This window comes from Cuculus canorus, chromosome 1 (genome assembly GCF_017976375.1).
Source record: "Cuculus canorus isolate bCucCan1 chromosome 1, bCucCan1.pri, whole genome shotgun sequence".
NCBI lineage: Eukaryota > Metazoa > Chordata > Aves > Cuculiformes > Cuculidae > Cuculus > Cuculus canorus.
Window position 1 is genome coordinate 137,229,103 of NC_071401.1, and position 12,065 is coordinate 137,241,167.

At 40.4% G+C, this 12,065-nt stretch overlaps 1 protein-coding gene across 19 annotated transcripts in view; it reads right to left on the reverse strand.

Annotated features, from left to right (window-relative positions):
* Positions 1-1,832: 1,832 nt before the first annotated feature.
* SOX5 (SRY-box transcription factor 5) overlaps positions 1,833-12,065 on the reverse strand; it is a 651,718-nt gene continuing 641,485 nt past the window's right edge. For all 19 annotated transcript variants that reach the window (XM_054078778.1, XM_054078736.1, XM_054078763.1 and 16 more), the window contains 2 exons: positions 10,964-11,180; positions 1,833-7,609 (listed from right to left, as the gene is read on the reverse strand). In XM_054078778.1, the coding sequence (XP_053934753.1) occupies positions 7,306-7,609; positions 10,964-11,180 (521 nt within the window). In that variant the 3' untranslated portion in view covers positions 1,833-7,305. The remainder of the gene's footprint in view (positions 7,610-10,963; positions 11,181-12,065) is intronic.

Consider the following 12,065-nt stretch of genomic DNA (forward strand, 5'->3'; position numbering starts at 1 on the left):
ATCACTTAAGCACTCTGAAAACCTTTTTTTTTATTTCAGCTGCACACTTAGGTTTGAACTAGTCTTAATTTCCTTTATTTGCAAAGCTCAGTCTTGTCCACACGTATTACAATTTAGGTATATCTTCAGCTTAGCTTTTCTTAGGGTCTCCTAGACATTTTTCCCCAACTGGTTTAGAGAACATTGTTGATCCTGGTAGGTACCAGCAGAACTACAGAAAAAAAAGATAACAGGAGAAATTGTGTGCCCCTCCATCATAGTGCAGGGCATTGGGAAGGCCTACAAGTTTTAGCCTGAAGAAAAGAAGGCTGAGGGAAGACCTTATCATTGTCTGCAACTGCCTGAAAGGAGGTGGTTGTTGGTGTCTTCTCCCAAGTGACAGGCAATAGGACAAGAGGAATTGGCTTCAAGTTGCGCTAGGGGAGATTCAGGTTAGATATCGGGAAAAATTTCTTTACCAAAAGGGTTCTCAAATACAGGCAGAGGCTGCCCAGGGAGGTGGTTGAGTCACCATCCCTGGAGGTATTTAAAAGACGGGTAGATAAGGTGCTCAGGGTTATGATTTAGCAGTGGAAAGGTACAGTTGGACTCAATGATCTCAAAGGTTTTTTCCAACCAAGCAATTCCATGGTTCTATTTTCAGTGATGCTTCAAGGATATCAGGCAGGCACTGTGGGCCATGCCAGAAAAGGCATAAGATAGCAGGGCTTTGGCCATGGTATTTGTTGTTTCAGTGTCATATTTGCTAAAAGGACAAAAAAATGAAATGTCTGTGTTGGCTGGGGTTGCAAGTAAAGTGTCAGTAGGTACTCTGAATTCAAACTGTAGCGCAATTTGATAATCACACTGCCCAGTATGGTCATGCCTGTTCCGCTGGACTTTCAGGTAGACAGGTTCTTCCTTTCTCACATGTGGATGACAGTAACAGATAGAGGGATTTTAAGAGGTTAAAGGATGCTGACATTTATTGGCCTGAGGACCCTATTAGATGGTTCTCCTGAGGTTCAGTTTGACTTCCACTCGAAAGGTTCCATAGAGGTGCTATAGGCTGTATCAGGAAGCTGCCTGAATAGACCTCTGGTTTGCTGATAGGATGTTTCAGATGCCACCTTGATCCCAGGAAGAGCACAGAGGACAACTTGGCAAGCAAGAGCAGTGTGGGCAGGTTTGTAGGACCTCCACCAGCTACCTCCTGCTTTCCCAAATATTGCCTTTTCCCTTTAGGAAATCTGGAACCATAGAATGGCATCTGTCAAGCCGTAGGCACTTGAGAGTAAGCACCCATCAGAATAACTTACTGTCAAAAACAGGTACAAATTCATTTCATCCCACTTCATGCCATATGCTGCTGTCAAAACTTCATGAACTGTTTAGGCAGCATGTTGGGACATTTTGACTAACTATGAGCAGAGCTGTTTTTTTCATAGTTTTGTGTCATCAGTGTTTATAATTGGGTATTTCCCTGAACTTGTTTTGGTCTCCAAACAGAAAAAAAAAAAAAGCTGTAGAAAGTGAACGTAACCTGGGAAGGTGGGCATGGGCCAAACCGTCCCCATTAATGAGATGCCTTGACTCTGGCCTGGAAATAGCATTGTTGTACGTTCTTCAGTAACCAACTTTTCCTTCTGAAATATTTAACACTGATATTTAATACTGATATTTTAAAGATGTGGTGATTTCCTCCCCCCTGTGATTTATGAAAACCTTGACTTTTGGAGAAGATTACCTTGCTCCTTGTGTCCAGGTGTTTTGTTCTACTGACACCAAAAATAACTAGCATGCCCTTCACTATAATAAGTGGGAAACAGACCACAGTATAGGTAAAGAACACATTTGCTGTTTTATTGGTGCCTTGCAGGGCAATAATACTGAAAAAGGGGAATGCAAAAGAAACAAACAAAAAAATGAAAACCAAAACCAAAAACCCAGGATGGTGGCAACCCACATTGTATTTTTTTAAAAGAGTACATCAACTCCTGTTTTTTTTATTTATTGTGGCATGAATGGTAACATAAAACCAAAACATGAAAATATACAACTTATATTACACTATGTGTTATGAACAAAATATAAATCTATAACTCTATGTTATATTTACATAATTATTTCTTTTATTAAATTTCAAGTGAGATGGTAGGTTGCACATACTTTGTTTTAAGCTCCAGGCATTTGATTGTCTCTATTTCTTTTCTATTTTCATTTCACTTGTAAAATCCAAAATGTTAGAAGGAGTAAGAGCTTTAGAGCCAATGGAGCTATATAAATACTGTTTCAGCAAACCAGTGACAAAAACACTGGGGAGTAGAGAAATCAGTCAGTAGAAAAAAACGAACTTGACATATTCTTCAATCTGGGAAACTGACAAGTTAAGATAAAGTAAAAAAACTGTAAATATAAACCAAGCTAAACAGCCAGCCCATGCCCTGTGAATTGAGGATACACTTGAATCCATATCTAGTGAGTTACTCACAGTTCTTTGCAAAGTTGAAGGTATGATTCTACCGAGAAGTGGGCAGACAAATATACTTCCTATCTGATACATCATGCCCTTAAACGTACAAGATAGATATCATATAGTTGCCATTCATTCTAGCAGATGAATTCTTGCTAAGTAAGGTCTACGTTTCCACGGAGTATAATTATTTTTGATGTTACGAATGTGATGTCAGAGGCTTCTTAGGGGACAATAACAGCTCATCTCTTTGGATTAAAAAGAAAAAGCTCTGAAAATGTGCTGTAAAAAGGTTAAAGACAATTTACTTTCTAAAAAATGATTTAATTAAAGAGAGAGTCTACTGCAGTAACCAAATCTTTGAAATAATGTCTTCGAAGAAAGAATTTCTTCCATATGCATTCGTAATAAGAGGATTTGGTTACAAAACTAATTAAATGCTATAATAATAGCTAGTGTTCTTTTCTGGGGGCCTGATTAATACAGCGGAACAGTTAAATAAAGATGTTAAATGCACTTAAAAATCCTATTTTACTAATATAAGGCATGAATAAATTGAAAAAGGATATACTCTGTGTTATTTAATTGAGCTTAGAAGCAAGTGTCTCAGGTTTTTTCTTCTTTCTTTTCCCCTTTTCCCCACTGCTGGTGTTCTTTTGCAAGCTCGAGAGATGCAGTGGTATAAGCTGCTCCCCCAATTTAGGAGGAGATGGCCTGCACGCCCTCCTCCGCAGCTCCCTAAGACCCTCCTTGCTCGCCAGGTTCCCAGGGAAGAGGGGAACAAAGCCTGCCTCAGCATAAGGGCCTCGATGTGCTTTTAGGTTAATACGATCCTAATCTCTTCTAACCTGTTTTTCCTACATGCTCCAGGGCACAGAACCCAGGAAAAAAAAAGAAACAAGACAAGAAGATCTTTTTTAGAAATGTATGCTTTGCTTTGTTTTGTTTTTCCTAAGAAATTAAGGAGGGACAAACAGGGCTTCATTTTCAAATCTGGTCTTCTACTGTCAAGGGATACATGGGTGCTCATCCTTGGACCAACAAAACACAGGCATTAAGTATTTTGCTGGTTCAAGACCCGAGAACCTTTTTTTTTTTTTTTTTTTTTTTGCCTTTTTTCTTTTTAATATTGCTGCATTGGTTTCAACCTCCAAATGAAGGACGTGGATAGTCTGCTAAAGCTACCCATTCAAAAAGCCTGACCAAACCCCAGGCTCTACTATAATCTCTCAGACAGAAATGTGTGCGGTAATAGAATTAGCATTCATCCGAGCCCTAGTCCAGGCCAAGACAGTGAGCAAAGCAGAACACTCCTGGAGAAGGTTCTGTCACGCAGTCCATGGTTGAAAGCAGAGCTTCGTCCTGCAGCCTGACACAGGCGCTCTTCTGGAGCAGGACCGACCCTGTTCATGGAGACAGGGCTGCCTCCAGGAGTGTCTCCTGCAGCATGGCCCATAGTGCAGGGCTCAAATTTGGTCCCATTGAAGTCAAAGGGCCTTTTCCCCATTGACTTCCCCGAGGCCGGCTTTGCAGCCCACGTGTCTAAGACTTGCTCCAATCACACCTGCCACAATGGCACCTACCTGGAGCTAAAACAAAGTATTCTGGTAGCCCAAAGTGACATAATTAAACCAGAGAATCTCTATAATGTGGTGGAAATCAAGCATCCAGCAAATGTGAGGTGAACCCACAAGAGTCAGAAGTAATTTGTTCACAAAGACAGGGAACAAATTTAAAAGTAAAAAAGAAAAAGGAGCAAATACCTGTTTTCACATTGTACATAATAATGATATAAAAACAATTGTCTATGTTTTTTTTTTATCCTTCTTATCCAAACAGAGTGCTTCAAAAAAATTGGCTCTAGATGACTGGTGTAATTAAATAACTAAAACGAGTGATGAGAGAGCAGAAGTTAATTAAGATTGAAAACAACATTCCCATTAATTCACTCCATCATAATAAACATCAGAAGTTGACATGGCTGGGGCCAAAATTAAAATAAAAGAAAGAGGAATGATGTGAGCAGAAGAAGAAGCAATTTGTTTTCATATGTATATATATATATATTTATATATATATAAAAAGGCAAGGTGGGGAGGGGTATCCATTTTAAATAGCCTAACAGCTTCATTTGCTGCACTGCCAAATTAGAACAGAATAAAATAAAGTTAAAAAAAGGGGGGGATAAAATAAATTATACATAATTTACTAATCTGGGAACAGCTGACCATCATTATTATTATTATTATAATTACCATTACAACACTAGCAAGAAGAGGCAGTTCAACTGAAAAAAAAAAAAAACCCAACACAGTCATAAAATACAAACAAAAAGAACCCTCTCTGACATGGAGGATAAGATCAGCTACTCCAAGCATAACTTCAGAGCAAATCTTTTGAGAGAGAGAAAACAGAAAAGAATTTTTTGAGGAGGAGGCGGAAATCAAAAAAGGGAAAACAGGAGAAAGTAAAACAGATGTTGCAGGGTAAAACTATCACACGTCCAAACTGCTCATCGGAGTATTGTCTTAAGTCTTCAATGGCATTTGCTCATTTGCTTTGCATGAGGTCTGCAGAAGTCAAGTTACACTTCAAGTGGGATTTCAAGAGGCAAAGACAGACCCCCTACATCCTTCATCCCAGTCTCTCCTCCCACCTGCCCCTTTCCGTTTGCACCTGGACTTAAATGGTCGATGGCATCAAGGGCTAAATTTGCCTAATAAAGGGACCATTTGCAGTATCACCAGCTACTGAAGACCATGGTTCTGGGATCTCACTGGCACTGAGATGCAGAGGGATACTTTTAACAGTTAAAGTGATGATAGCAACGACCCTCTTTCTAGGAGTAAGGATTTACCAGGGAGTAATAAGAATGTAAAGGTGGCATCCTTAGTTAGAAAAATGACTTGGAAGGCTTTTCTCTCAGTGGAACCCCAAAATTTTGCTTTCCAGGCTGGAGAGAGGAGCTCCTGGACAGCTACTGTTTGAAATTAGAAGTATCCTTTTTTGGTTGGTTGGTTGGTTTTGATCTAATGCTTCTGTCTTGCTACATGAACCTGGGTCCCCTCCTTCCACAGGAAGATCAGAGTGAAAAGATGAAAAGAGACTCTTTGATTCACTTATATTTTTTCTGAAATAAAATGTAACATTGTTACCTTATTCGAAATACAAGAGGCTAACTTCTGCTCAGGTATATGTCTGTGTAAATCCACATTCCTCATCAGGTTGCTGTTGCTCAAGGAAAGCAAAACTGCTCAGGCAACATAACTATGGGCTCTAAAATAACACTGAAAATATTATAGCCCAGGAGAACAATTCTTCACTTCTGAGAGGTATCGGCTAGGGAAACTCAGAACCACAAAAGTTCACGTTCTTATATGCCCACTTTGAATATGGAAATCTCTTTGTAGCTCTTAAGTCTTCCTTCCTACACAAACATCCCACTGATAAAAAAGGATATCTACAAGCACGAAGGAGGAAAAAATGTCAATTTAAAAAAAAAAACCTGCCTTTCGAATCAGAAATCAGTACTCAGCAACCCTGAAGGAACAAGTTCATTAGAACTGGACAGCCTGGTAACCTAATTACACCCATCGAGGAGGTAACACTGTCATTTGCCCTGTTCTGTGCTGAACAAATCATATTTTAGACAAGCCTTTTTTACGTGGTATACACTGCCACTTGAAGTGTAAATTAAAAGCAAAGGCTTATTACAGACCAAGTCATTTGGGAGGTGCGGGACTTCATTCTGGAACATGCTTTTTGCTCACAATAGTCCAATATTATTCTTATTTAGTACCATAAACACGCACACATGAAAATCCAAGATCATAAAATATTTTTTCTCTAAATTTCTTATGTCTCTCTCTCTCTCTCTCTCTCTCTCTCTTTTTTCACCTGAGAACGGCACCTACAGTTTCCTTTTAAAAGCAAAACAAAAACCAAAAATATATGTCTAATCTCACCAGCTGCTGGTATATCAGGTTCTTCAAGGGATTGTCTAAGATACAACAACACTGTCCTAACTTAAGACAGAGCAGGAAGCAAAAGAAGAAAAAAAAAAAAAAACCAAAACAAGAAGAGACGAACCAAAAAGAAAGCAAATTGGACTAGTTCAGCTCTTTAGTACAAATTTGGCACTTGCTCAAAGACTCAGTATGGTGTGCAACTGATGAAGAGAAGTCCTCTCTTTAAAGGAAATAATTGCTTGTTGGGGTTAACAGAAACAGACTCCCCACTTCCTTCCTTGCCAGCCACGCGCACAGGCACGCACACACACACACTTCTGACCCAGATTTGCCAGGGAGGAGGAGGAGGAGGAGGAGGCAGAGGGGGGTAAAAGGAATTTTATCTTTTTTCTTTCCTGTCAGGTGCATTACCAAAAAAAAAAATTATTTCTCTTTAAACTGTAGCACAAAACAACAAAACACATTCACAAGCCACTTGTTGGCACTGTGTACCTGAGTGAGAATTTCTAGAACATTGTAGAACAAACAGCCATAAAGTTTATTTGAAAAAAAAAAATAATAATAAAAGGTCGACGGGTAAGACTTCAGTGCTTGGGTATAGCAGCTGAATTACTGGCATTATTTTACCCATAGCTTATATCATCCTGTTGTTGTTGTCATCGTTGTCTTTGTTTCCTTTCCTCTGAGCCTTTTTTCTTCTGATGCAGGCTGATGTCTATTAGTCAGCTGATGTCCCAACTAGTTAAGACTAACAGTTAAAGTAACAGTCAGTGTATGAGAAAGTTAATGTGCTTGGCCACTGGCAAGAATAAACCAGGTGGGGCTTTATTTACTTTTTTCTTTTCTCCTTGAAGTCCTGTAGGTCACAAGATATTTAGACCCTGATCAGTTGGCTTGCCCCGCAATGTGATTTTCACTGTCACTGCCATAGTCTGCATCGGGGTCATCCTCTTCCTCATCATATTCATCGTAGATTTCTCCATTGACGTCATCGGTCTGCATCTCTTCCTTGATATGAGGCTCTTCACCTTTGATGCCGTAAGTGCTCTGGATGACGGGCATCCCAGGCTCCGGGCTGCTGGACACGCTTGAGTGCTCGGAGGGCAAATGTGGGGAAGGCATTCCTGCCATGGCAATGGCTCCTGGGTAAACTACGCCCGCGGTTGCAATGGGAATCTGTGCTTGTTGCCTGCCATGGAGAAAAAGTAAAAGGACGTTTGAATACTGGAAAGAGGAAAGGGAGGCCAAGTTCAACAGCACGTTTCAAGCCCATAGCATATGTCCTTGGGCATGCAGAGGAAGCTCATGGATGGCCCAAGCAAGACAACCCTTAAAATCAATATTCCAGACTCACCAACTTGAAATGAACATCAAGCCCAAACCAACTTCACTGATACAAAAACCTAATCCCTGTAAACACCTCTAGCTGTACCTGAAACACACAGCTTCAGCTTGCTTGCTTGTGATGCAAACTTCTTTACTGGGTAAACTGTGTGACCCCTGAGCTGCCAGACGAAAAGAAATGTCCTTTCCATTGTGGTCCAACTTAAAAAAAGTATTTTGAGACTCTTCCTTTAAAATAATCCAAGCTGCTGACAGTGCCAGACATAAAAGCAACACATTGCCAACAGGAAAAACACAGCTAGGACTAGGTATTTCACACAGGAATGGGGAGGTGCAGTGGGAAAGTACTAGTGGGTGAGGAGAACGCAAGGCAGGTCTCTCAAAGAGGCAATGTTTACTACATATTCACTCAGAGACCCATCTATTATTAGAGAGAGGAACAGTGGGCTTTCTGGGGCCGGCATGGGTTTATAGGATGATCACTAAGAACCTCATACTGGAAGGTGATAGTTTGCACAGTGAGAGGCACTTGTGAAAAGCAGAACCTTTGAAGGAAGATGGATAAAACTGGAAAAGGCAGACTTAAAACGGAAGCATGCATTATTTAAAAATAAATAAAAAGCAAGCAAACAACATGAGCATTTGAGAAAATCCTCTACAGGATGCCTTTATACAGCATCTAAGCCTTGGAAACCTGTCTGCAGTAATGAAAGAAGAATTATTCCAGGCCATAGAAATTCCCTTTGCATCAAGAACACTAGCTGTGTTATACCAGTGTTTGTTTCCCTGAGAAGCTTCAGGGTCCCAACAAGCCTAGAGGTTTAAAATTCATGCTCCTTTTGTTTCCTTGCTGCATGAAGTAATTCCATTGCAGTAATACTCTTCAGTACATGCTGCACATTGTAATGTCATCAGCGGTGTGTCCATCTGCACTGAAAAGCCTTGCCACAGGAGACAGGGCATAGTCTCTTGAGATGAACATTCTTAATTAAGAATGAAACCCTCCCCTGTTCCCCTGCGTGCCTGTGCCCTGGCTGTACAGTAAGCCTTGCACAGTACAGCGATCCTGAAAGACTTTCCTCTGCCAAACAGCTTTACATTTGTTTGGAATGGCTTGCTGCATTTTCAGCTACTTTCTGCCTGCCATTTGAGCAAGGCCGCCCTCCACACAGTCTTTATTTCTGTGTTTCTGAAGCCAGCAAAAGTTGTTTCAGCTGAAGATATAGCTCTTAAAGTAGGGAGTGGATCTTATTTGCATTTTATTCTTGATTCAATAGGAAAGCTTTTGTTTTCTCAAGTCAGCATTTCTGTAACAAGATTCAGCACACTTAAATTGCTTTTAATATTTAACAATACGAACACTTTGCACTTAAATGGTGCTTTTCAGAGTGCTTTTCAAATAGTTAATAATTTAAGAATAGTATTTTTCCACTTCTATAGGATGTCCACTTCAGAGGATCTCAAAGCAGTCCATAGATACTAATGTATTAGGTCTCTCAGCAGTGCAGTGAGGTGAGCTCACCACACTACTATTAAAGCTGACAAAAATGAGTCAGGGAAGCAGTAAGTCCAAGAGTTGCAAAAAATGCTCAGCCCTTCCTATTATGATGCCTTCAGCCAGGCCTTCAGCATGTCCAAGCAGCTGGCATGGGCACAGGTCTTGTAAATCCAGACACCTATTCTTGTGCCCAGGGCAGGGCTGTATTGATGTTTAGAAGTTTAGCCCCAAATGACCTGCACCGGATGCTGCAGCAGATGGGGAACTAAAACCAGGAATGCAACTGTAGTGCTGTGACCGCCAGCATCAAACACTGACCCCACTGCAGTCATTGGCCGCTTTGTCAATAACTTACATGAAGATTTCACTCCAGGTTCTTTGCTCTAATGCCCCAGTGCAAATTATCTCCAGAAATGTCTTGATTTCAATGTCAGCCTTGTTTGGAAAGCCAAATAATATGCAGAATGGTACAAGGTTAATTTTTTTTCCCCATGATGAAGCATGCATGTTAACCAGATAAGCTGTGTTTTGGGGGCTCTATTGCCACCTATTCTTTTTCCAGAAGGCTCCCCCTCCTCTTTTTTTAATCTCTTGATGCCAAATGTTGGCTGACTTCCCTGTGTTTGTTTCAGTGCTTACCACTGGGATCACTGGACCTGCCAGCGCCACAGGGTTAAGCAGCTCCAATTTCTCTGCTGAGCTGCTTATTATAACAATGCACACTGTAGCTGTTTAAAACACAGTCTGATGACACTTAACAGTTGCTGGACACATATTCTCTCCTTTATTGCTACTTCTGGCCATTAACTAGAGAGATGTGCCACTCAACTCAGTTAATATTAAAATTATTCCAAATTCAGACGAAACAGAACACAAATTCCATTATTTCTGAGGGTTGTTCTTGTTGCTGGCTTTGCTTCTTTCAAGACCATTGTGTAGCTTTCAATTTTCTGGAGTGAATACAAAAATACTGCAAAATATGTGATTACTTTTGATTCTTTTGATCTGCTGTAACCAAAACCAAGGAGTCTTTGCAGAAAAAGAATGCATGCTAGTTTTCCAGGCAGATTTTAATCTAATCATATCAAGCTGATCTACTATCTGTTTATAAGAACCAGTCTTCTTGAAATTTATGCTCAACACAAAGGATTTAGCTTACTGTACTGGAAGACACTCCCTATTAAGACAAATGCCATAATGATAAACAACACAGACTTAACTGAGCCAAGTCCATTTTCCAGCTCAAGTTCAGTATGTTCAGCAGTCCTTTTGCAGACCACTTGCTAGAGATTATAGTGAACGCAAACTTGTATTTTTGGCTTTTGGATCAAGAGGCACTACCATAGATTCATTCAGATATACTCTCCGAGGCCTATTAATAAAGTAAAACTTGTAAGGCATTATTAGAAGACTTATGTTTCATTGGAAAGTTGTAAGCTTTTTTTTTTCTTTTGCATGTTCAGAATGGAAATAATACAGTTGGCCAAAGCTGTGAGATAAGTACGTAGCAGAGCCAACAAAAAAATCCCTAACTGCCTAACTTCCTTCTGGAACACATTGTTTTAAATTGTAAGCTTCATATTCAGTTAGCAATACGTAATGCTATGGCAAATAAAATATAACATTTACCACACTGAATCAAGAATTCTTCCTGAATTTTTTTTTTGTTGAAATGAGCGGTAGATTTTAAAAGTCCCATACCCAACATTGAAATACTGTCTCATCTCCTGGCGTCTGTTGCGCATGATAGCCTTGTACTCGCCAATGCGTAACTTTTTGCCATCTACAAGGCAGGTACGCTTCGGCCTTGGCTTGTATTTGTAGTCTGGGTATTTCTCCAGGTGCTGCTTGCTGAGTCGGGCCTGCTCCTCATAGTATGGCTGCTTCTCTAGGTTTGTCATAGCTTTCCAGCGAGATCCTGTCATAAAAAAAAAAAAAAAAAACCAAAAGAGAGAGAAATGAGATTCTACTCATCCACAAACACTGAAAGGCAGAGAAACAAGTAGGTCACTCAGAACAAGACACCTACGGTCATATCGCTTTGGGCTGGGAATCTGTCAGAGCTTCTAGACAGAGGTCAGGTCTTGTTTGTATTTGACTGGTAAACCTCTCGGGTATAGCCAAGAAGCAGAGAGAGATGATATTGGGACTTTTGAGTCAGTATTTTACTGAAACTTATCTAAATTACAATGTCCTTCAGGTGAGATGTAAAACCATCACCCTGATAACGAGCAACCCCTGTCATTTCATTTTAGAAAATAAGGCAGGATATTTTAGTGGAATGGCCAAAGACCCCTTAGATACACAGAATATGCTCTGCTACATCTCCGCCACTTTCCTTTGGCCATAGGCCTGTTTTCACCTCCTGTTCTATAGGAAGCACCAGTCCCGTGTGCTGAGATCTGGTCACTATGCTCCACCACTGCCGGATCAAGGAATAAACTCTAGATATGAATGTGTCTACAGCTTAGTCTTTCATGATAAATACCACATCTTTCTGGCTTCGAGGTTTGTGAGAAGCAGAATATGAACTGATTGTAAATGCTATGCTGCTGGGTACAAGATCCTGAATAGACCCTGAAGCAATGCCTCTAAAAGCTATAAAGTATCCTGTATGTCTCAGTGAGGTTTTAATTCCAACCCAAGTCCTGGGGAACACTGCCAGCTCCAAGTTAAAAGAATTTAGTATGTGTCATGAAAGGAAGAACAATGGGATACTGGCACACCTCTCCACGGAGCCACACTACGGCTTCATTGCCGGCAGTCTTGCTTCTGACACTGCCTGTGTCACTGTGGATATTTG